Here is a 26464-nt window from a genome sequence, read left to right as displayed (position 1 = left end):
TCTCTATTGTTAGTGCAGGTTCCTGGGCTACCAGTCTGATGACCCGATCACTGTGTGCTCTAATGTGGATGGGGGAGAAAAGCCGCATTCAGCTAGTGGCCCACTATATGTCAGTACGAACCATCTTTTTGATGTGTGGGGGGAGGGAAGTAAAAAGAGCACAAAAGAAGGATTAATCCAAGTGGTTTGTAGAAATCTTGAAGGAATGAATTGTTACATTTGTGCAGTATAGGAGAAGGCTTTTAAATCTATCCTGGCTCAGTCTCCTCGCTCAAATTCACCCTCTAATCTTCCTGAACCCTTGTAAAATTCTCTGTTGAATGGCTCAGCTCCCCTTGATTCTTTTTCGCTGGAGGTGTGTGAAAGCAGTTCTAGCTGGTACACCTGAATACCGGAATACAAGGCTGGCCTCTGAAAGGAAAAGGCAGTCTCATTGGAGGAAGAAGTGCAAATCATCCTGGGTTGCTGGTTTACTGGGGTAATATACACATTAAACTACTGATGCAGAGGTATGAGTGTAAATCCCACCATGGTAACTGCAGAATCAAAGTACCTTGTAATTGTTTTAATAATTGGTTGTGAAACACTGGACTGTGCTTTTAAAAGCCCACCCAACTCACTATCATCCTTCAGGAATGGAAATCTGTCACCATCCAGACCATCAATTGCCCCCTGAGTCTAGTTTAGATGAGCAGCAAGTGAATGAATTTATTTAAGTATTTATTTACTGTTTATAGTTTGGATTTCTGACATCCACCATTCTGTCTCTGTCTAATGAAAAATTTTTTTCACTGGAGCCTTTAGTGGAAATGTTCTGAAGTATTCAGTAAAATAAAATATTAAGTTCTTGCTGTTCCCCTGTTTTACCTATTACCTTTTTTGATTTTGCAGAAGGGAGTCATTTGGGGAAGTGAATCAGACTACAAGTTTGCCTCTGGGACTGGGATTGAAATTGAGCACTCCGCACTAGACACTCATTGTTCAGGAGTTGCATTTAAAAATGGGCCCACTGGCAGTGTTGACTTCTTTCTCCCAGATGATGTCACTTATGAGCTGAACTAGTTTCCAATAGTAGATGTCAGAAAACTCTAAGTTAAGTCAACGTACTAAGTGTTATGGAACTGAGATATGCCGATGAAGTTGAGATCCAAAGCAGCCACTCTCTGAATAAAGAAAGCAGACAGGCTTAAAAGGACCAAGTGGCTCATGGGGGTCAAGAAACTTGGTGCAGATCTGGATACAAATGCGGCCACTTATTCTGTTGGAAAATTGTTGAGGCCTGCAAGAATTAATTGAAATCTCTTTAGGCATAGTGTATTTTAGGTGTAGTGTTTTTAAGTGAGAACATTGCAGTGCATTGCGTGCCTAATTTGCCTTGCTCTCCATCTCAAATCAATCTGAATTCTGGATACTGTCATGAGTCTGCACTCAGCTAGATTACATCAGTAAGGTGAGCTGAACAGGCAGATAACTCTTGCCTTGCAATTTGGGATTGTATATTTCGTGTCAGATGGACATTCAACAGCAACTTAAGTTAATGTTGCACACTTGCTAACCATATCCTAGGTGTGTGTGCTAAAATATCCAGCCAGCTATTGCCAAAACCCATGGCTAAGATCTGAAATATCTGGGTATTGAGCAATGAGGAAGGGTTAGTTAGCAATCTTGTCGTGCGAGGCCCCTTGGGTAAGAGTGACCATAATACAGTGGAATTATTCATTAAGATGGAGAGTGACATAGTTAATTCAGAAACAAGGGTTCTGAACTTAAGAAGGGTAACTTTGAAGGTATGAGACGTGAATTAGCTAAGGTAGACTGGCAAATGATACTTAAAGGGTTGACGGTGGATGTGCAATGGCAAGCATTTAAAGATCGCATGTATGAACTACAACAATTGTTCATCCCAGTTTGGCAAAAGAATAAACCAGGGAAGGTAGTGCACCCGTGGCTGACAAGAGAAATTAGGGATAGTATCAATTCCAAAGAAGAAACATACAAGTTAGTCAGAAAAAGCAGCACAGCTGAGGACTGGGAGAAATTCAGAGTCCAGCAGAGAAGGACAAAGGGCTTAATTGGGAAAGACAAAAAAGATTATGAGAGAAAGCTGGCAGGGAATATAAAAACTGACTGTAAAAGCTTTTATAGATATGTGAAAAGAAAAAGATTGGTGAAGACAAATGTAGGTCCCTTACATTCAGAAACAGGTGAATTGATCATAGGGAACAAGGACATGGCAAACCAATTGAATAACTACTTTGGTTCTGTCTTCACTAAGAAGGACATAAATAATCTTCCGGAAATAGTAGGGGACAGAGGGTCTAGTGAGATGGAGGAACTGAGCGAAATACATGTTAGTAGGGAAGTGATGTTAGGTAAATTGAAGGGATTGAAGTCAGATAAATCCCCAGGGCCAGATGGTCTGTATCCCAGAGTGCTTAAGGAAGTAGCCCAAGAAATAGTGGACGCATTAGTGATAACTTTTCAAAACTCTTTAGATTCTGGATTAGTTCCTGAGGATTGGAGGGTGGCTAATGTAACCCTGCTTTTTAAAAAAGGAGGGAGAGAGAAACCAGGGAATTATAGACCGGTGAGCCTGACATCGGTGGTGGGGAAAATGCTAGCGTCAGTTATCAAAGATGCGGTAACAGCACATTTAGAAAGTGGTGGAAATCATCGGACAAAGTCAGCATGGATTTGTGAAAGGAAAATCATGTCTGACAAATCTCATAGAATTTTTTGAGGATGTAGTAGATGGGGAGAACCAGTGGATGTGGTATATTTGGATTTTCAAAAGGCTTTTGACAAGGTCCCACACAGGAGATTAGTGTGCAAACTTAAAGCACACGGTATTGGGGGTATGGTATTGATGTGGATAGAGAATTGGTTGGCAGACAGGAAGCAAAGAGTGGGAATAAACGGGATCTTTTCAGAATGGCAGGCAGTGACTAGTGGGGTACCGCAAGGCTCAGTGCTGGGACCCCAGTTGTTTACAATATATATTAATGACTTGGATGAGGGAATTAAATGCAGCATCTCCAAGTTTGCAGATGACACGAAGCTGGGCGGCAGTGTTAGCTGTGAGGAGGATGCTAAGAGGATGCAGGGTGACTTGGATAGGTGAGGTGAGTGGGCAAATTCATGGCAGATGCAATTTAATGTGGATAAATGTGAGGTTATCCACTTTGGTGGCAAGAATAGGAAAACTGATTATTATCTGAATGGTGGCCGATTAGGAAAAGGGGAGGTGCAACGAGACATGGATGTCATTATACACCAGTCATTGAAAGTGGGCATGCAGGTACAGCAAGTGGTGAAAAAGGCGAATGGTATGCTGGCATTCATAGCAAGAGGATTTGCGTACAGGAGCAGGGAGGTACTACTGCAGTTGTACAAGGCCTTGGTGAGACCACACCTGGAGTATTGTGTGCAGTTTTGGTCCCCTAATCTGAGGGAAGACATTCTTGCCATAGAGGGAGTACAGAGAAGGTTCACCAGATTGATTCCTGGCATGGCAGGACTTTGATATGATGAAAGACTGGATCGACTAGGCTTATACTCTCTGGAATTTAGAAGATTGAGGGGGGATCTTATTGAAACGTATAAAATTCTAAAGGGATTGGACAGGCTAGATGCAGGAAGATTGTTACTGATGTTGGGGAAGTCCAGAACGAGGGGTCACAGTTTGAGGATAAGGGGAAGCCTTTTGGGACCGAGATTAGGAAAAACTTCTTCACACAAAGAGTGGTGAATCTGTGGAATTCTCTGCCACAGGAAACAGCTGAGGCCAGGTCATTGGCTATATTTAAGAGGGAGTTAGATATGGCCCTTGTGGCTATGGGGATCAGGGGGTATGGAGGGAAGGCTGGTACAGGGTTCTGAGTTGGATGATCAGCCATGATAGTACTGAATGGCGGTGCAGGCTCGAAGGGCCGAATGGCCTACTCCTGCACCTATTTTCTATGTTTCTATGAAATGCTATTTGTTCATGCCGCTCCATGGTTATGGTTTTTTTTAACCTATAATGTGGCTTGTCCTGTTTTTTTGACATCAGACATTCTGTCGGTGGCTGGAAGATGCGCTCAAGAGTCTACCAAAGGAACTGTCAGCAGGGGCTATCACAGCGACAGAAAAGCAAGTCACAGAGTTCCACAAACAGGTCATGTGGTAAGGCAAATGTTATTAGGTGCCGGCATAGATATTCCTGTACCTCGTGTCACTTTATGTACGCACAATCATTTTATGTATATAAGCTAATCTTGTGTGTTTATATTGAATTTTTTTTGTGTGTTCCTTACACTTGTGTGTTTTGTATGCTGCATTGGATCAGGAGTAATATTCATCTCATTCTCCGTTATACTTGTGTACTGAAGAATGAGAATACCCAGTCTTGAATCGCAGGCTGGTCCTGCACTGGCTAATCTAGAAAAGAGCACGCATTTTCTGGTATAATTCTTTCTGACTGTCGTGGACTACATTGTATACTGACAGCGATGGAACTGCTGGTATCTGGACAATTAGTCACTTGTCTGCTGTTTAAAATGTTCCTCGTTCTCACTCTGTGAATTAAAATTTCAGATCTTTCATCGTGGTATCTAGAATATGAGACCACAGAAGCAAGCCAGCACAAACTTTATCTCACTCCATCAGTTTGCCCACCGAATTCCTCTGTTGCTTGGATTGAAAAGTCTGTACTTTGCCTCTACCTGCCTCTGCAACATTTTGATGCCCTGATCGTGATCTGCCTGTTTGCTCTCTTTATTCCACATTTTCTCTCTAGTAATAGCAGTTAGCAATCCCCCAACATTCAGGATCTGTCTTGCCTTGCACCTCCTGTTTGCTTGACACTTTCAAAACAGTACCTTCAACTGGAGAATAACTGGCCATTCGGCCCATTTTTTTGCTTCATGCTTGTAAGGCATTTCATTAGATCTAGGGGTGTTTTGTTCGGATGGTTTTCAGCATTTTAGTAATAATTTACTAAAAGCATTTGAAATATAAAACTTCTCATTATTTCCTTTTCCCTTTGCCTTGCAGTGCTGAAGATGCTGCAATGATAGGTTGGTCCTTAATGGAATTCTCTGGCTTCTACAGATAACGTCAGGACATAACCACAGACTTGCTATGTAAGTGAAAAATCAAGAAATTACAGGTGCTGAGAATCTGGAATAACAACAGAAGGTGCCGATAAGATTCCACAGGGCAGCCGGCATCTGGAGAGAGAGTGTATGGTGTAGGATCTCCAACCTGAAATATTAACTGGTTCTGCCTGGCCTATTGAGTGTTTCTAGCACTTTGGTTACTATGTACGTGTGCTTCTTGATACTTGTATGAGTGCTTTTAAGATTTCCTTGCAGAGAAGCCCTATTAACACAAGGGTTTCTTCCTCTCCAGCACTAAATCTCAATTTGAAGTGTTTGGTGTAATTTACAGCATCAACACCAAAGAGAAATACTTAACAGGAGTTTCTGCAGTCTATCATATCCTTAAGCTATTTTACTGTCAGGGTGTGGCCACTGTTGCACTGCTGTTTAGAAAGTGATCTTGGACTGAATACATGCCATAAAGACCCAGAGGATTAACGAGAGTGTGGAGTTGAATGGAATGCTCTTTTAAAAGCAGAGCTTGTTGAAACAGTAGGTTGTTAACTCCCAAAACCTAAATGATATACATTCCAAAACTTTGAAAGGGATAGCTATGGAGATGGTGGATGCTCTGATTATCACCTCCATAAATTTTCTGCAATTCTATGCATAAATACTCTGCAATTAATTATTCCTGCAACCTACCATAGTTGTGGTTGCGTTGTTTGTACAAGAGGCAGTGCAGGGAGGGAACTACAGACCTAACATAAGACTATCAAAAATGCTGCAATTTGTAATTTATTATCTCTTTTGTACGTGACATGAAACTTGGTGTTTTGTAGCATCATTGCAGAGTAAATATATGGCATTACTATAAATTACAAAAAAAATCATGCAAAATAAAAAATAATGAGGTGGTGTTTATGAACCATTCCAAAATCCAATGGAGACCACTCACAGAGCTGGATTTGCAATCCCGGGTCATCACACTAGATCAGGGGTTCCCAGCCTAGGATCTATGGACCCCTAGTTTAATGGTATTGGTTTATGGCATTAAAAAAAAAGGTTGGGAACCCCTGCGCTGGATGGAGGAGATGCTTTAACCACACTCCCAGCTTCCTGTCTGACTATTAAGCAGTTGATATCTGAGTACAAACACACTTTATATCTAGTGAATTTAGTATATATTTTAGAAATGGGTGTGTAACCCTGAGAGATTTGCTTTCTGCTCGGTGTTGCATATAACCATCCTTAAGTGGGAAAGCACCAGTATTCTGCACATCATGTTTTTGTGTCTCTGGATATGGTATCCCAGCGAATTTTAACCTAATGTTGATACAATATCGATGCTGTGGTCTGGAGCAACAGACAAAATGTTCAATCTGAAATGTTAACTGTCAATTTCCCAGCATGGAAATGTTGTGTAACCAAGGTATATATAACCATAGTAACCAAGGACCAGTGATGGGTGGTACAGCAGTTAGACCTGCTGGTAAAAGGACCCTTCATTAGTGTCCCAGCACATTTTATAAGCACGCAGGACCCAGATCAATCAGATGCATATATGCCTTTGGCTGATTGCCGTTAACTTGTTTATAGGATTTTTCATTTCACTTAAGATTGTATGATATGTTGGCAAAATCCTGTTCCCGTGGTAGTGTAACAGTTAGCATGGCACTATTACAGCTCAAGGCTTCAGAGTTCAGTTTCAGCGCCATCTGTAAGACGTACATTCTTCCCATGAGCACGTGGGTTTCCTCCCACATTCCAAAGTTGTACTGGTTAATTGATCATTGTAAATTGTCCTGTGATTAGGCTGGTGTTAAATAGGTGGGTTGCTGTCTAGCATGCCTTGTTCGGTCGAAAGGGCCTGTCCTGATAAAGAAAGCTTTATCTCTCACCTTGGGCTGGGCATGCTCCTTAAAGGTTATATATTGAAAGACTTCTGGTATAATCCAGCATCCAGAAAGGATTTGGAAGGAAGGAACCAGGGTGAAGGAACCTAACCTGCCTTGTCAGTCCGTGTTGGGTTGAGCAGTCTCAGCAGCAGACTCTCTGGCATTGGTCATGTGCTACCTATTGAATTATCCCACAGAAAAATCCTCCAGGAGAGGAGTAAAGAAGAAAATGGAATTGTGGTCACTAATAAATCCCGTAAATAATTCGGACAAACTTCTCTCTGCGTGCTGGTGGAAATGTGAAATTCGGTGCCACATGAAATAATACATTTAGTGGAAAACTGGGGCAGTGCAGGCTGCTGGGTTATAACTGGAGCACTAATACTAACAGAGACCAGATTGACCAAATCGAACATGGAACACTACAGCATAGGATCAGGTCATTCACCCCACGGTCTGTGTGTGTTCCTATTACTGGTGAATGGAGGCACGTGAATCATGTGCAGGCAGATTTAGTACCATGGTTGCTACAGACAGTGTACTGAGATGCTTCTTTGCAGTGCACTCTTCATATAAGTTTGGGGGGGGGGGCAGTGGAAAATGGAAGTGGTTGAAAAAGTAGTACTAACTTGAACTTTTCTTTCAATCCCTAGATTTGTACGACATTCCTTTCCAGCTCCCAGACATCACGGCCGGTGCTCAGTAAATGCCTGGAAAGACAAGAAACTAACAGGGAGCAGGGTGCTTTTCCCACTGGAAGGGCTTGTCTTGCTGCTGGTGTGGGGAGGGGGGAGGGTACACGTGAGGTTAGAGGGAGCTGCGATTCAGCAACTGCGGCTTCAGCAGCAAGAGGGTGGGAGAAGCGGGGTCTTGTTTGTCGTACATCAGATTGATTAATCAGTTTTGTTCCAATGCACCTTGTTTTAATTTTGGCATCAGGAATGTGATTATCACTTCCAAAGAAGAGATGGACTTTCTCCTGTTGGTCTGCCTTAGGCCAGACAGCTATTACGGAAAATGTTTAAAGCATTAATTCCTGATACTACTTTTGAGTCAATGTGGAACAAAGTGCAAATGTGGCATAACACTTGCTGACAAGCTGCATATGGAGAGCGGTGTTGAGCAAGGAGAAAGTATTTTAAATATAAATATCATTTGTTTTATACCCAAAATGTGAATACTAGCACTAGTTTATCACCTTGAATTTGTTCGAGTTGACCATTTTGCACCAATATTAGTTTTGATTGGTAGCCAGCAAATCAATGATCATGACTGCCCTTTGATCAGAGATATTGTCATCTGATTAAACTCCTGGCCCAGGGTATGCACATCACTCGCCAAACCCTGCCTAGCAACTAGAGCAAGGATAGACGTGACTGACTTTAGCTGCACTCCCTAGAGTCAGGAGGTCCAGGGTTGGAACACACTCTTGGACATGAGACTGATGGTCCTGTATGGCAGAGTGCTGCACAGTTGAAGATTCATGAATTAGAAATTAAAATGGATCCCAATAGAAGGCACTGTTCCACCTCCAAATGCAAGTATTTCTCATTTCATTTGCTACTTGTAGAATTTCTGTCTGCAAGGTAGCTAACTGCCGTTTCCCTGTATGAGTGATTAACTTATTTTGATTTTAAAGATTGAGGCCTTTCTGGTGGTTGAACAACTGCAGCTTTGTTCCTCCTGCCTGGGTCCCAGGTCCCGGTGAGATTCCTCCCTGTCTTACCGCAACCTTCACACTGCAAAAACAGATATAGTTGGTGAGATTTCAGGGACAAACACCAGTCTCATAGCTTATTTACAGGAAACTTGGTGCCCTCTTTCACTCTAATAATAATTTCCTGTATTACAAAGGAAAGTAATGTTCTTAATAGAATTATTACAATCTGTCAGGTCTACAGGATATGCAAAAGAATTGATTACGGCATAGAGGCACCTAATAATTTTATATTTTTAAACATAAGTCAAAGCCAGCTCTTGTACTCCGGTGATGGTTGTACTGGTTGTTGAGGGAAAGCAATCAGAATGAGCCTTTGAGATCATGAGGGAACATGCAATGTTACAGTGAAGTTACTCTTGAATGAGCACTGGGAGGTTTTTTTTAATGCATCAGTAATGCTTTTTGAAGACTGGAGTATTTTGAAGTTGTCAGGTCTGTCCCTATAATCTGGAACTCCTATAATATGCCAGTGGAGGATCTGCATAGCACGACTGTGGGCAATCAGCAGAATAAAGCAGATGGTAAGCCCCAGACTTGCATTTATTTGTAGCTGTTCTTGCAAAAACCAGTGAGTGTAGATCTTCCTCTTTGTTGGAAGACCTGAAGGTACAAAGCTGTTAGCATCGATATTGAAGTGAGTAGTACCATACTAGCACCACAGCAGCCAATGCTGTGACATGGCACTGGTCTCCCATATACTGCCCATTGCAGCCACACCAAGTCATGGCTGTAACTTGAGAGCTAGGCCCCTTACTGCTAAGGAGATGAGGTACCCTATCCTGTGCTTGTTTTGGGTGATAGATGGATGGTGCAGTGCACCAGAAGTTACAGAAACTTTGGCTAAGTTTGGATCTCCATGTCTAGATGCCACAGTACCTACTGGTAAGTGTACACAGTGGAAGTTATAGAGACCAGCCATGTGTATGATGGCTCTGGTAAATGACACCTAATCTGTGAACCTGGTGTCACATTTTAAGAGTTGTTTTTAATAACTGGCATAAATTTAAAACTTTTTTTCAGTTTTACAGCAATTTAAAAAGTTAAAATATCAAATGAATCGTTTTTGGTGTACTGTTCTTTAATTTAAGTATATGTCCTGTCAGATTATGTGAATTGTTTTGTCAGACTCATGCCACTGTACAGAACTTTTTCTATTAAACTTTGAAAATATGTCACTTGCTATGTTTGTATCTGTGCCTTTTTAATCCTTAACACAATTTGTTTTTTACTGGTATAGGGGAGTGGGGACTCCCCTGTTCAGTGGATAAGTAATTTCTATTGTTGGGAAGAGAACGGGAGGCCTGTGTCTCAACTCCATTCTTCTCAGGCAGTTCTTTGGGATGGAGGCTGACTTATTCACTGAGTTTTTAAGCTTCTGTAGTGGTTGATGAGGCTAATATGGGAACTATAGATTAGCTTTATTCTTTGAAACATAGTGAAATTCATCAACAGTGAACAGTTGGAGGATTACTTGGGTCAGCCTGCAAGTGTCACCACAATTCTGCCCACAATTTAATAACCCTAACCCCTTTGGAAATCTGGGAGGAAACTGGAGCACCTGGAGGAAACCCAAGCGGTCACGTGGAGAATGTACAAACTCCTTACAGACAGCAGTGGGAATTGAACCTTGATCACCAGTGCTATAAAACATTGTGATAACCACTATGCTACTGTGTTGCCACCCATCCAATAGATGAGGCAGGTGGGTAGGTATTTGTGAGGCATGGGTGGACCTCTCCCTGCAGGGCCTCTGTGCTCTTCAATACAATCCTGAATACTACTACCTCACTTCAAGTAATCCTGGGCCAGAAGCTCTCAGGAATCAATAGGGATGTTGCACTTCAAGTGGCCTTTGAACACATCCACTAACCTTCTGTCCAACTGTTAATTTTACTTTATGGAGCTCAGGATCTGTTTGATTCTTGGGCATGGTAACAATGTGCTTGGCTAACCATAGGTATGGATGTTGATCTGGGAGAAGGTGTCTATCCCACAATGCAGTTAGTTTTCAAAATTGACAGGTTTAGAGTTAATTGTTACCCCATCAATTGCTTTTCACCAAAAACTGTAAAAACTTATACCACTCTGTACTCTTTATATTTTATACCACTCCCACCTCTCTACTTCCTTAGTGCTAAGCAGAAATGTATTTTGCCCACCCCAACAGTTTCTTAGTTTCTGGACAAATCAACACTTGACCCACACAACATCTGAGGGATGAAAAGGAATAGAAGATGTTTCAGGTGAAAACCGTGCATCAGTCACAAAACATCAGCAATTCCTATCCTCTTACAGATGCTGCTCAACCCACTGCATTCCTGCACCTATTATGTATCAAACTTTAATCCAAATTCAGGGGAATTCCAAGCAAATGCTGACAAATTGTGAAATGCTGGGAGCACTCAGCAAGTCAGGCAGTATCTTTAGAGAAATGTAAAGATACAAGCCTATTTTGTAATTTAATCTTTGTTGTTCAGGCATCTTTCATTATTTTAATTGGATTTGAACTCTTGTAACTGGGTCTCTGCTGCTGTAATTAATTATGGCCCCTGATGGGATTGTGAGGCATGATTTTCCCCTTTAAAAAATCATGCTGACTTTGGCCTTTTTTTTTTATTATTATGTGCTTCCAAGTACCCTGAAACCTCATCCTTAACAACCAACATGAGGTCAGGCTAATTGGCCTATAACTTATTTTCTTCTGCCTCCCTTCCTCAAAGAGTGGAGAGACATCTGTAATTTTCCAGTCATCCGAATTCATTCCAGAATCTAATGATTCTTGAAAGATCATAATACCTCCACAATCTCTTCAGCTGTCTCTTTCACAACCCTGGGGTATAGTCCATCTGATTCAGGTGACTTGTCTACCTTCAGACTTTTCATTTTCCCATGCACCTTCTTAGTAATAGCAGCGACACTCACTTCTGCCCCTGATACTCATTTCCGGCATTCTGCTAGTGTCTTCCACGGTAAAGACTGACACAAAATACTATAAAGTTTGATGTCATTGCTATCTCTCCAGCGGTCTGATGTATCTCTTTTACTACTTGTATATTTGAGAGGCAGAAAAACTTAGTATGTACATTGTATACATTTGACATAAATGGGTTTCAATAGGTACATTTAGCTTTTCTTTATGGCTTCTTTAGTTGCCTTGTGGTTGCACGTGGCCAAGTGGTTAAGGCATTGTGCTAGTGACCTGAAGGTCGTGAGTTCAAGCCCCAGCCGAGGAAACGTGTTGTGTCCTTGAGCAATGCACTTAATCACACATTGCTCTGCGACGACACTGGTGCCAAGCTGTATGGGTCCTAATGCCCTTCCCTTGGACAACATCGGTGTTGTGGAGAGGGGAGACTTGCAGCATGGGCAACTGCTGGTCTTCCATACAACCTTGCCCAGGCCTGGGCCCTAGAGAGTGAAGACTTTCCAGGCGTAGATCCATGGTCTCGCAAAACTAACGGATGCCTTTACTAGTTGCCTTGTTTTTTTAAATTCCCGAAACTCTTGCCCTCTCCCTTCAGAATGCTGTGGAACTCCTTAATAGCAAAAGTCTGCTAAGGGAACAGTTGTTAAACCAGAGGGGATCTGTATCCAGTACCAGTAAAGCCTATAGAATTCTAGGAAATGAATCCAAACTGGTCCTTGCAACAAGAGATATAGAACACTATATGTGTTTCTCAGAACATCATGTAGTCTGGAGCCAATGCAGTGACAATAACGAGGCCATACTTGAACAAGTCAAGCTCCCTCCCATTCAGTGGTTAGTATGCATGATCTTACAGTGGCAACAAAGGTTTGGCTTTGCACATTTTCATCCCTGAAGGCTTCATAGGAGCATTATCACAAAATGGGACATCAAGCCCGATAAAGGACAAAGTTGGACAAGGAGCAGGGATGGAGATGGTGGTTAGTGAACAGAGTTTCTACTGGCTTTTGAAGATTAGGGAATAAAATTGGAAAATACTGGAGATCAGAAGGCACAAAGTGTATTAGCCTTCGTTAGTTAGAGATTGAGATCAGGAGCCACAAAGTAATGTTGCAGGTCTATAAAACCCTGGTTTTGAGGCAAGTGTGTTGGGGACATTTATGAATCTCTTAGACATGGATAGTAGAAAAATGATGGGCAATGAGGGAGGAAAGGGTAAGATTGCTTTTAAAGTTTAAAGGTCAGCACAACATTGTGGGCCGAAGGACCTATTGAATACTGTATGTTACTGTGCTGTAATATTCTGAGAGTCGGGTAGCATTGAAGGCCTTCATTGGAACTGAAGATGAGGATTTTGGTCTTCCCAACACTCAGAATCTCTCAGCAGAGAATCCTGATGAAGGGTCTCAGCCCAAAGCAGACTGTTTTCTATAGATGCTGCCTGGTTGTCTGAGTTCCTCCAGCATTGCGTCTATTACCACGATCTCTCAGCTTGTCTTGTACATGGAGTTAGGGAAGTCTCTGGCAATATGGGGAGGTTGAAAGGGACAATATATGGTTGAGAAGCAGAGCTGTTCTTGGAGCAGTGGGCTGTTGAAAATTACAAAAGGAATGCAGTTAATCGGTTAAGAAATCCTTGACTGAACTCAGGCTGAAACTCCGCATGGACAGGCTTGCAGTGGCTGTTGAGTGGATTCTGGGAATTTTGTCCATCAGTTTGGAGGAGACCTTCCGTCGGAAGGCAGACAGAGCTCCACTGCTGGCCACCTCCCGGTAAAGCAGGCTGAAGACAGCCACTGTTTCTTCATAACTGTCCCGGGCTGAGATCTCAAAGAACGGGCACTTGAGTGCCTGGGCAATGCTGCTGCCCTCTTCCGTGGTGACCATCCGGTCATACTGGAGGTCCTTCTTGTTAGCAACGATCACCACTGGGGGCAGTGCGTCACCATGCCGCTTCAGACCAGAGTGAATGTGGCTGATCAAGAACCGAAGCCGCAGAATCTCGTCAAAGCTGCAACGGTCTGTCACCGAGTAGGCGATAATAAAGCCTTCCGCCCACTTGATCTTTTCCTCAATTAATATCGTGTCTTCTTCCTTCACAAAGAAAACATTGCTATTATTATTTTTTAAAAAGTGATTCGATGGAGATGGAAGTGAATTTAAGAGCAGGTTAGTGTGTCACGTTCCTCATTGGAGTGGTGATTCGTTGAGTTAACTGGCATCCTTTAACACACAGACAAAAAAAAAATGCTGGTAGAAGTTCAGGATGTTCCAAGGATGGAGGAAATGCAGGTTAACTTTGTTGAAGGGTTCTAAGTCTTAATTAGCTCAGATCTGGAACATTTCCTCCAAAAGTGGTGGAAGCTAGGTCTGGATATTTCATAAATCAGACGTTAATAATTTTGAGATGAAGTTTAGCTTTATTTGTCACATGTACATTAGAACATGCAACAAAATGCATGATTTGTATCACATCCATAAGGATTGTTCTGGGCAGGCTGCAAGTGTCACATGCTTCAGGTGCCAACATAGCACACCCACAACTCACTAACCCCAACCATGGAATGTGGGAGGAAACTGGAGCAACTGGAGGAAATCCAAGTGGTCATGGAGAGAATGTATGTAAAACTCCTTGCAGACGGCAGTGGTAACTGAATCCTGATCGGTGTTTGTTGGCTTTGTAATAGAATTATGCTACCATGTCACCCTTAAACGGGGGGGGGGGGTTGGAAGATTACGGTGGGGGAGATTATAATTAAATCAGCCATGATTTTACAGTGACAAAAGACTTGTGGGGCCAAATTTGTTGGATGTCCTAACCCGGGAATAAATGCTGGGCTGTGTGGCATTACCTGTCCAGCAGTATCGAGAACTTCAAACTGCACACACTCTCCATCCACTGAGAACACGTGTCTGTATATTGTTTCTGAAAACAAGAGGAAATAAAAATTTAGATATTGCACTAACAACTGTGGCTGTTCTGGTTTTAAATATGAACTACTGAACACCCCCCCACACACATTTGGATGGACCTCAGCACCAAATTCTCTCCCTATATCAGCAATTCAATGTCCCCTCCACTTTAAACTTCTCTGAGCCTCTTGGGCTCAGTGGCAGACACTCACGGGATGCACTTTGAGATACTGGCTGAGCTCTATCGCACAGCTCTACTGCTCTTTGAAGGAGTGTACCTTCTCCCCAAGACTGTGTGGGATCTCCCCCGGCTCCTCCCAAAGACCTCCTGTATATGTGAGCCGGTGAGACTGGAGTTCGAGGCCTACTCTTTGGGGTCCTGATTTCAAAGAGTGTGGAGTTCAGGGTCCTCATTGTCATCATTAGCAAGTCCTGGGGTTGGGGATCAAAAGTCTGGAAGTCTAGACCAGATAGCCAATACCTGGATCTGCAGATCTCTGTGATTCCACTAGGAAAATCAATGGCCCATTGTCTGTGAATCTGAGTCCACTGGAGATTGGAGCTCGTGGCCTGTCCTGGGATACAGCACCGTCTCTGAATCAGAGAACACTAGAGATGACCTGTCCTGGGGTCAGAAAACACCAGAGATGTCCTGTCCTGGGGATAAAGCACTGTCTCTGAATCAGAGTCCACTTGGAGGACTAGAGATGGCCTGTCCTGGGGATAAAGCACTGTCAGTTTGCGGGTGGGTGGGAGGAAGGTAAGTAAAGGGCTTGTTTTGCTGTTGACGTTTGTTTCTGTTGTTCTTTGAACATGGTGGGCATGCTATGTTGACGCTGGAATTTGCGTCCCCGCCACATTCTTGGGTTGTACTGGCTGTTAATGCAAATGGGACATTCGTTGTACTTCTCAAAGTGCATGTGATACAGTACTGTGCAAACGTCTTAAGCACACATACACTTGTTTAGCTAGTGTGCCCAAGACCTTTACACAGTACTGTACCGTAAATAAATGGAATTTGAAAGGCATGCAGTTCGGTGGGTTAACTGGCCGTCTGCAGCGTAGGTGAGTGGTGAAGAAGTGGGGGGAATTGATGTGAATATAGCAAAATAAAACAATGGGATTAATACTGGCCTAGTGTAAATGATTAGTTGGATGGCCGGCATGGAGAGTGCGAAGGGCCAGTTTCCATGACATTACTTTACGTCAACATCACAAGTGTACCTGCCTTTAATGGACTTTCAGTTTATCCCTGACGTGTCCAGTAAGTAACTGGAAAATGAGATTACAGTATTTCATTGTTTACAAATGGCTTGGTTTTCACTGCTGTGTGTGAAGCCCTACTGGGTTTTTATTACCTAGGTGTCGGTGAGATGTTAGGGAGGCACACAGTCGCTCTCATGTTATAGACTAGAACCTGTGCTCACTCATCTATCTCTGCCGGCTCACCGGGGCTTAATGTGGCTCAAACTCACCCAAGGTCGGATCATACTCCCCAATGAATCTCTTTGTGATGAAGCGAACTGTGATGGCTGGAAGAGAAAAGGAGAGTTTGATCTGAAGCCCGAGTCTGTTTTAACCCAATCATGTGTCCCTGTGCCCTCTGGATCTGTAATGAACTGAAGCAGACTTGACTAGCCCAATCTGGAGTCTGTGCTCCATTAAGGTCTATTCCCACCTCTCCTCTTGGAAACCTCTCACCATGTTTTCCAGTTGCTCTCTGCATCGTGAATATTCATGTTTCCATTAAATACATTATCTGCATCTCAGATGTTTCTCTCCGTAAAGACATCTCTGCTGAGCTCTACAATGAATTTACAAATGAAGCAGCCATCAGGGCGATGCCACAGGAAACTCAGGACTCACACCACCAGGTTCAGGAACAGTTGCTACCCTCAACCATCAGGCTCTTGAACCAGAGGGGATAACTTCACTCGCCCCATCACTGAAATGTTCACACAACCTTTGGACTCACATTCATTCACTATTCATCTTATATTCTTGATATTTATTGTTCATTACTTTTTCTTCCTTTTTGTATTTGCACAGTCTGTTGGCTTTTGCACAGTGGTTATCCACCCTGTTGGCTGCGTTCCTTCATTGGATCTGTTATAGTTATTGGATTTATTGAGTATGCTGGCAAGAAAATAAACATCAGGGTTGACACATTTATATTAATAATAAATTTACTTTGAACTTTGAAATGAACATCTTCCATTTAAGGTGCCTGGTTTGGCTTCTCCCCAAAGTAGAAACGTTTTTACTTGCATACTCCATTAAATCAACTCACTTAATTTTTATTTTTTGAGTTGGTCCCCAAGTCTTGACAAGCTGATTGACACTTGCAGCTTTGAACAAGCATTTTCCAAATCTGGACCCAGCCAGATAAATTTTGAACAGTCTTGCCACTGAAGCACATTGTCTGCATTTGGAGAAAGCCTTTGGCAGCTGTATCTGTGCAAGTGTGTGTGTCTGCACACACCCATGAGCCTAACCAACAAGAGCTGCCAAGCTATTCAGCAAGGGGAAAGGGCAGTCTGTGCTGGGGGAAAAGAGAATTGCAGAAACAGGTGGAATAACACCCTTCCTCAACTTACCCATGTGGACTAGGCTGATACAAGCAACAATTCCTTAACCACCTTCACTGGTGCAAGTGTTTCCTGCCAAGGCTCCATGACACTGGCCCCCACCCTCGCCATGACTCCAGGACACCACTCTGATTCCTGTGGTGGCTCAGTAACACCATTGCAGTAGTGGTTCACTCTCTTGCCAGAGTTCAGCAACAGTGCCCCCACTCATGTGGCTCAGTAACACCACCCTCAATACTGTCGTCTGCTCAAAGACACCCCTCTCACTACTGCCGTGGATCAGTCACATGGCCCTCGATCCTGTCGTGGCTCAGTAACTCCACTCCTGTCCAAAAGACATAGAAGCAGAATTGGGCCATTCAGCCCAGCGAGTCTGCTCCAGCATTCCATCATGGTTGATCCCAGATCCCATTCAACCGCCCTCTCACCATATCCCTTGATGCCCTGACCAATCAGGAATCTATCAACTTCTGCTTTGAATATACCCACAGACTTGGCCTCCACCGCAGTCTGTGGCACAGCATTCCACAGATTCACTGCTCTTTGGCTATATATAAAAAAAAAATCCTTACCTCTGTTCCAAAAGGTCGCCCCTCAGTTTTGAGGCTGTCCCCTCTAGTTCTGGATAACCCCACCATAGGAAATATCCTCTCCACACCCATCCTATCTAGTCCTTTCAACATTCAGTAGGTTTCAATGAGTTCCCCACGCATTTTTCTAAATGCCAGTGAGTACAAGCCCAAAGCTGCCAAACACTCCATGTTAACCCTTTCATTCCTGGAATCATCCTCATGAACCTCTGCACTCTCTCCAATGACAACACATCCTTTCTGAGTTAAGGGGCCCAAAACTGTTGACAATACTCCAAGTGCAGCCTGACTAGTGTCTTATAAAGCTTCAGCATTATCTCCTTGTTTGTATATTCTTTTCCCTTTGAAATAAATGTCCACATTGCATTTGCCTTCTTGACCAAGATTCAACCTGTGAATTAACCTTCTGAGAGTCTTGCACGAGGATTCCTGCCAAAAGGTTCCCTTTTCAACCACTTCCAGAACTCTGGGATGTAGACCACCTGTTTCATGTAATTTATCCACCGTAAGACCTTTCCGTTGTGACAAAAGACCAAGTTATCAGAAGATTGATGCCGATAAGAGAGACAATGGGGAAACATTCAAAATGCTAATATGAGAGACGAGAGAGATTAATGAAAAGAGACACAGTTCCAAGTATTGTCAGACCGGTTGCTTTGAACCTGAACTGTTTGAAGTTTGATGGACAGGCGATACCCCAGCAGGGGGATAAAAGGAGCAGGTTCGCTAAGGCAAGCGACACACCACGACACCACGAGATAACGAGACCCTGGAAGTGCGGTGTGCACCCCCCACAAGTTGGTGGGAGTTTTGGAGGTCTGGTCACAGGACCGACCATAGACGCACAGGGTGAAAAGGTACGATCGGCGGGAACCTGGTGTGTGTGTCCGCCCTTGCCTGGGTGCCGGGTTCACTGCAGAAGAATGATCGTATCCGGAACGGAGGGGTCACACTCGGTGACCTCAGAAGATATTAAAAGGGCTCGCGCCGAAAGCTAACTGCAAGGAATATCAAAGGTCTGTTTGAATCCGATTTGAATATCATCATTCACTCCCCCTCTCTCTCTCCCCAACGGCACAACAGTGATTACTGCGAACTGAACTAAACTGAACTGAATTCTGCGTCACTTGAGACTGATCATTTTACCCCTAGACTGCGATAGAGCTTGATTGATCCTATTATCCTAGTTCTGTGTACATGTGTTTTAGCATTGCTGACCTGTTGCATTTATATCCTTACTATTAGAGTACTGTGTTACTTATTTCTTTAATAAAACTTTCTTAGTTCCAGTAATCCAGACTCCAACTAAGTGGTCCATTTCTGCTGGTTTGGCAACCCAGTTACGGGGTACGTAACACCGTTTACCTAGCTCTTCTTCCTTTGTAATAACAATGGCTCTCACTCCTGCTTCCTGACACTCAGACCTCTAGCATATAGGTAGTGTCTTCCACAGTAAAGAACTGAAGCAAAGTAATTATTAAGTTCATCTGTCATTTCTTCGTCCCCATTACTACCTCACCAGCATCATTTTCCACTGGTCCAATATCAACCCTCACCTCCCTTTTATTCTTTATATATTTGAAAAAACTTTTAGTATCCTTTGTTATCAGATAGTTTGCTCTCATATTTCACCTTTTCCTTTCTTTTAGTTTTTAGTTGCCTTTTGTTGGATTTTAAAAACTTCCCAATTGTCCAATTACCCACTCGCTTTTGCTACCTTTTATGCCCTTTTCTTGGCTTTAATGCATCCTCAATGTCCCTTGTCATCCACGGTTACCTAGCCCTGCCATTTGAGACCACCTTCTTCTGCAGGACATATCTATCCTGCACCTTGTGAACTATTCCCAGAAACTTCAGCCACCACTGCTCTTCCATCATCTCCAACAATATCCTCCTCCAATCCATCTGAGAAAGCCTCTGTAATTCCCTCTGGCGAAAAATGATACTGTCTCCATTAAATAGAGGCCGTGGACAATTCTGACTTGATAGAGATGGATGTGAAAGCACAGAGGAACATCTGGAGAAATTTCTGAAACGCCAGTTCACTGCTGTTGTTACTGTGCGGTCGGGAATCTTCCGGAGGGAAGGCCTCAAAATCCCTGGCTTTGCCTGCTGTTGGCGACCAAGATTGAGGTCGAATCGTTTGGACAGAGATGGCGCTCGGTACTCGGTGTTGGAGAGCTGATTGGAGGCTCGAAGTTTTCGGATGACTCAGAGTCTGACTGTGGTCAGGCATGGCAGGGAGAGTTTTTCTTCCTTCCCCCGTCTGTATGAGATGTGGGACACTTGAGAGACTTTGAACTTTTTACTGTGCTCATGGACTTCTTCATCAAGTTATGGTATTATTCCGCTGTTGTAACTGTGTTATAACTAAGTGGTTTTGTTAGTTTTTTCAGTCTTGGTCTGTCCTGTGTTTTGTGATATCACACCAGAGGAAATATTGTATAATTTCTTAATGCATGCATTACCAAATGACAATAAAAGAGGACTGAGTGTCTTCATAATCTAATCTGATCTAATTTATTCCATTGTGATACTAATACATGTGTTTTATGCTTCTCCCCCTCAATTTACATTATGAATTCAATCATTATGACCACTGCCTATTTGGAGGTCTATATATAATCCCCATAATTTGTTTTTTACCCTTGCAATTTCTTAACTCCAACCACAAAGGTCCAACATTCTGTGACCCTATGTCACCTTTCTAAAGATGTAATTCTATCTCTTACCAACAGAGCCACACCACCACCTATGCCTTCCTGCCTATCCTTTCTATACAAAGTATATCATTTGATGTTAAACTCCCAACTACAGCCTTCTTTCAGCCACGACTCAGTGATGCCCACAATGTTCTACAAACAATCTCCAATTGCACCATGAGTTCATTTGCCTTATTCTGAATGCTATGCATATTTAAATACAGCACCATCAGTCCTGCATTCTTCACCCTTTTTGAATTTTGCCTCTGTGGTACAACTTAACTCTTTGTTCTGTCTGCAGTTGTACCCAATCATTGGCTTGTCCCTCCTTACAATTACGTTACATCATCTACTTATAAACCTGTCGTGGCTCTCCCGCGCTGCAGTGGAGGCTCATCTGCCATCCGCACTGCCCACGCTCCCCCTTACCACAGTGGTGGCTCTGTGACACAACTCTCACTCCTGTCACTGCTCAGTGACACTGCCCTCACTCCTGTACCAATACAGCCTTGTTGCAGGTAGGATAGATCTCTTGAAACATTAATGAGCCATTTACAATATGTCCACTTATCTGAGTACTGAGTGCTTGAGTCTACTGCCTGGTCTCAAGACTGAAAAAGTTAACAGCATCTCTCCCTCCACAGAGGCTGCCTGGACTGCTGGGTATTTCCAGTATATTCTCCTCTCACTTCAGATTTCCAGCATCTGCAGCTTTATTGATTTTGCTAGTGATGTGTTTTAAAGTAATTTTAATGCATTACCATGCATTCACCTCTTTCTCTCTGTAACCTGTTGCAATTATCCAAGATATCCAGGATAGGGTGGCGTGGTAGCATAATGTTTTAGAGAACTAGTGACCTGGCTTCAATCCATTGCAGTCCTGTAAGGAGTTTATGTTTTCCGCTGTGACCACATGGGTTTCCTCCAAGTATTCCGGTTTCCTCCCATATTCCAAAGACGTACAAGTTAGTAGGTTAATTGGTTCACATGGGTGTAGTTGTCTCATTGGGCTTGTTATCATGCTGCATCTCTAAAAACATCGACAGTGCTCTGGTTCCCGCTGTGCCTGACGATGGCATCCCGAATTCCAAGTGGTGTTGTTCCTGCTCCAAACCTCCAAGTATGAGGCTGAAAATTGATTCCCAATGAGGTTTAACTTCACATTGATCACGGTATGCTGAGAGCTATTGGGATATTCCAAGGCACAAGAGAGGCGAGTGACTGCAGATGCTGGAATCTGGAGCAACACTCTTTTGTGGGGGGGTGGGGGGGGCAGAATACACTGCTGACATTTCAAGCTCAGGATTGAAATGTGGAAGAGGAATTACCGCGGTGAGGGGGTTTTATACAGTTTGAATCTGACATTTCCTGGGTCATTGGTCAATACCCCCATTCCCACTTGCCCAAGACTGCCCCTGCTGAGTGAGGTACGGCAGTGACCCAGGTTCAGTCCTGATTTCCAGTGCTGTTTATGTGGAGTTTGCAACCTCTCGTGACCCTCGGGTGCTCCAGTGTCTTCCCATATGTGCATTGGTAAGCGAATAGAGGTGAGTCGTAGAATCCAGGGCCACCTGATGGTGTGTAGGGTGAATGGGATTAGGGTCGGATTAGTCTAATTTGGTGCTAATGGTTAGCCCAGACTCACTGGGCTGAAGGGCTTCTCTGACAAACTCAAAGTATTATTGAATAGAAACAAATCAGCAAGGCAGCAGGATTCCCTTTTTTACCCCCTTGAATCATAGAACATACAACAGTACAGGCCTTTCATCCCACCTATACAAACCTACTCCACCATCAATCTAACCCTTCCCTGCTACACAGTCCATAACCCTCCATTTTTCTTATACCCACGGGCCTAAGAATTTCTTAATGTCCCCTTTGTATCAGCTTTTCTCACCAACCCCAGCAGTGTGCTCCAGGCACCCTCCTCTGTAAAAATATAAAACAAAACATACCCATGACACCTGCCCTATACATAAACAGATGTCCTTTGGTATCGGCCATTACTGCCTTGGAAAAAAGAAGTTTTGGCTGTCCACTGTCTGTGCCTCTCAATCTAGTTGTTTCACATCCTCCTTCGCTCCAAAGAGAAAAGGCCTAGCTCACTCAACCTTTCCTCATGAGACTTGTTCTGTAATCCAGGCAGCATCCTGGTAAATCCCTTCACCCTCTCTAGTCTTCAAATCCTTCTTCTGGCGAGGAGAACAGAACTGAACACAACACTCCAAGTAGGTCTAACCAGGGTTTTACAGAGGTGCAACATTATCTTGTGCTCAAATACAATCCTGTTACTAATGAAGGCCAACACACCACATGCCTTCTTAACCACCCTATTAACTTGCATTGGCACCACTGAGGGATCTATGAACATGGGTGCCAAGATCCCTCCTTTCCACCATGCTGCTAAGGTATTTGCTATTAACCTTCAAGTTTGACCTTCCAAAGTGTATTACTTCACACTCTTCTGGATTGAACTCCATCTGCCATTTCTCAGACCAGCTCTGCATTCTGTTAATGCCCCATTATAAACTACGACAACCTTCTACACTGTCCACAACACCACTAATCTTCATGTCATCTGCAAACTTAATAACCTACCCTTCTACTTCCTCATCCAAATTATTTATAAAAATTAGAGTGCAGTGGTCCCAAAAAAATTCACTGTGGACAGCACTGGTCACCGAATACATTCCACCCACTACCTTCAGTGGACAAGCCAATAATGATTTCTTTTCAAGATGCCACTGACAACAAACACACTGACACCAGCGTACTTGAGGTTGACATGAACAACATCTCGACTGTGATAAACACCAACTCCAATGGATAGGTCATGTCAACTGGATGCCTAACTCACGTCTCCCCAAACAGATTGTTTATTCTCAGTTGAAGGAAGCCTCTGGTGGGCAAAGGAAATGCTTCAAAGATGACATCAAAAATCAGTCTGAAGAAATTCAACATTACATCTAAAAACTGGGAAGACATTGCACTCAATAGATCCAGCTGAAATCTGTTCAAGAGGGAGCTGCGCTACGAGATCGACCTCCACAGTACCGCAGAGGACAAGTGGCAGCTAAGAAAGGAGAGACTGAACAACCAAAAGACCCAACAACTAACCACAGCCACCACTAACCCTTGCCCATGCTGCTCCAGAATATGTGGATCCTGGACTGGCCTTTACAGCCACCTAAGGACTCTACAGTTAGGGGGACATCATACTCAATTTGAGTGATCGCACTAATCTTACTATTACCGGGAACCTGTATCACCATATCCACCTCTCCACCTTCATAAATTTTCGTCACCTCCTCAAAAATCACAATCAGGCTAGTGAGGCACGAACTGCCCCTCACAAACCCATGCTGACTACCCCAATAAGATTATTCTTCTGCAAAGGCTCATAAATCCTATCCTATGAATCTTCCCTATTAAATTGCCAACCACTGAATTTAGACTCGTTGCTCTATAATTCCAGGATTATCTCCATTACCTTTCTTGAACAATATTTGCCACCCTCCTTTACTTCTGTAGCTTAGGAGGATGCAAAGATCATAGTCAACTCCCCAGCAATCTCTAACCTCACTTCCCGTAATATCCCAGGGTGTATCCCATCTGGCCCCTGGGATTTGTCCACCCTAATTGTTGTCAAAAATTTTTTTCAAAAAGATGTAAAGATGAAAACCTCAGCACTGTCCTTCTTGAAACAACCAGTACTCATTGCAAAGCCTGAAATCCTAACGGGACTGCTGTGAGCTAACCGAAGATGTTAATCTCTCCCAAAAACAAATAGGGTGGGGGAGATTTAGAAGCACAGAAACCAAACAATTCTAAATCTTCTGGGAGAGATAAAGAGCTTCCACCAAAAAAGATGTCAAACAGAAATGATTTAGTTGGCATTACAACACAGAGCAAACAGGAAGTCTCCCATATCCCAGGCGTGACTCTGACCAAGTTGAATAAACAGTGACTCTGCACTCTCGCCCCTATTCCTGCTGAACCAATGGACCCCAGATATCAGTCACACTTATTCAAATAAATAACCATTTATCACATTCGTATGCAAAGTGCTTGATGATCTCCAGAATGAGTGGAAACATTTAAAACCAGACGCTTACTCTGCCAACAGCCAGCGACCCATAAACCACTCCCTCCACACACACACACACACACACACACACACACACACACAGTGAGTGACCCTCACCCAGCACTATACACTCAGTGGGCACATTATTAGTACACTTGAACACCAGACCCTTAAATATCTAATCAGCCAATCATGTGGCAGTAACTCAGTGCATACAAGCATGCAGACATGGTCAAAAGGTTCAGTTGTTGTTCAGACCAAACATCAGAATGGGGGAAGAAATGTGACTGAAGTGACTTTGACCGTGGAAACATTGTTGGTGCCAATCGGGATGCTTCGACTATCTCCGAGACTGCTGATCTCCCGGGATTTTTACGCACGACCATCTCTAGAGTTTACTGAGAATGAGAGAAACAAAAGACAAGATATCCAGCGAGCAGCAGTTCTGTGGGCAAAAACGCCTCGTTAATGAGAGAGGTCAGAGGAGAATGGCCAGATTGGAAAACGACAGTAACTCAAGTAACCACACGTTACAACAGTGGCGTGCAGAGGAATATCTCTGAACGCACAACACACTGAAACTTGAAGCGGATGGGCTACAGCAGCAGAAAACCACATCGGGGTCCATTCCTGTGGCCACTTTGTGAGGTACACCCATAAAGTCGCCCCTGAGAGTGCAGTAACGATTCTTTGGTTTCGACCTGAAACGTTGACAATTCCTTTCCTGTCCCACAGATTCTGCTCGGCACGCTAAATTCCTCTATCAGATTGCCCCAGGTTCCAGCATCTGCAGCCTTCTGAGCCAACTGCCCCAAACTAACGTTTGCACCCTCCCTCACCCCAGTTCTAATGAAGGATCCCAGATTCGAAACTTCCACCCTTTCTTTACAGATGTCCCCTGACCTGCCGGTTTTCAATATTCCTGTTTCTTTTCAGGTAACCTCACCCTGGTGCGCGGGGATGACCCTTACCCAATCCAATAAACGGGAACTCACCAATGCTTGCAATTGGTAAATCATGATTTAACAAATGGTATCGTGCATCAGCTACAGATAAAAACACACTCAAGGAGGAACTCAGGCGGGTCAGGCAACATCTTTTTTTGGTGGGGGGGCGCGGAATGAAGTTTCAGGTCGAAAGTGATCTTAGCATTTTGGTTTTTTTTAAACTCCAGATTCCAGCATCTACAGACTCTTTTAATCTCCATATACAATCAGCCGTGTCCATGCACACAGCCAGCGACCCAAACCATGCACCGTTTACAGGAGAATTGAATTCCCGCTCAGAGATAGGATCAAATGGGCACACCAGCAGATGAAGGCTCTCCGGGAGATTGGCAGCTTACCGGTTTTGCCCACGGCTCCCTGGCCCAGTACCGCTATCCTCACGGTCCTGCAGCTAGCCAGCTGCTGTGCCTTCTTCAGAGGACGGGGTAACCGCTGGAAATTAGACGTCATGTTCAAACGCGCAGTCAGCAACTCAATCAGAAGGCATGGCGACTGCAGAGAGCCGCTTCACCCTCAGCCCCAAGTCCCGATTGAAACTTTTCTTCTCACGTTTAACGAGGTTTTCCCTCACTCCCCGCGCACTGGCGAGTCTCAACACTTCGCAGCTCCTACTCCCAAAACTATTCTGGAGATGTGATGCTAAATACTTTGAACCAGGCATCTGTTCCACAATGACGCAAGTTGATTGCAACCGCCAGCGAGCATCCTCGGGTCCCAGTGCCCCTCTGCTACTTCCATACAGAAGGGATTGCATTTATATTATCACCTTTCAGCTGGAGAAGTCTTTGAGGACTTGTAGCCAATTTGTAACAGACTACATCCCAATAACTAAATTATATGTTTATTATAGACATAGAGCACCACTGCAGAGAAACAGGCCCTTTGGCCCATCTAGTCCATGCCGACTTGTTTTTCTGTCCAGTCCCATCAACCTGCACCCCGAGCATGTCCC

The 26464-nt window shown here is 43.6% G+C and overlaps 2 protein-coding genes across 5 annotated transcripts in view; one reads left to right on the top strand and one right to left on the bottom strand.

Moving 5' to 3' along the window:
• Positions 1-9898, top strand: part of LOC134353877 (transportin-3-like) — a 92055-nt gene extending 82157 nt beyond the window's left edge. Inside the window, exons 22-24 of one of the 3 annotated variants that reach the window (XM_063062377.1) lie at positions 4052-4164; positions 5035-5123; positions 7633-9898. In XM_063062377.1, the coding sequence (XP_062918447.1) occupies positions 4052-4164; positions 5035-5095 (174 nt within the window). In that variant the 3' untranslated portion in view covers positions 5096-5123; positions 7633-9898. Of the gene's footprint in view, positions 1-4051; positions 4165-5034; positions 5124-7632 lie in introns of those variants that run through there. The other 2 variants (XR_010019694.1, XR_010019695.1) reach the window with 2 other exon arrangements.
• A 164-nt stretch (positions 9899-10062) lies between these two features.
• LOC134353878 (ras-related and estrogen-regulated growth inhibitor-like) lies at positions 10063-26124 on the bottom strand. Of its 2 annotated transcripts, XM_063062378.1 has the most exons (4): positions 25851-26124; positions 16014-16070; positions 14478-14551; positions 10063-13719 (listed from the first exon to the last, which is right to left on the bottom strand). In XM_063062378.1, the coding sequence occupies exons 1-4, from the start codon at positions 25960-25962 to the stop codon at positions 13243-13245; spliced, it is 720 nt and encodes a 239-aa protein (XP_062918448.1). In that variant the 5' UTR covers positions 25963-26124; the 3' UTR covers positions 10063-13242. The 2 variants fall into 2 exon arrangements, with proteins under 2 accessions (XP_062918448.1, XP_062918450.1); XM_063062380.1 differs by lacking the exon at positions 16014-16070.
• Positions 26125-26464: the final 340 nt, after the last annotated feature.

This window comes from Mobula hypostoma, chromosome 11 (genome assembly GCF_963921235.1).
Source record: "Mobula hypostoma chromosome 11, sMobHyp1.1, whole genome shotgun sequence".
NCBI lineage: Eukaryota > Metazoa > Chordata > Chondrichthyes > Myliobatiformes > Myliobatidae > Mobula > Mobula hypostoma.
Note: the sequence above shows the minus strand (reverse complement) of the source record. Positions and strands in the feature narration are given on the sequence as shown.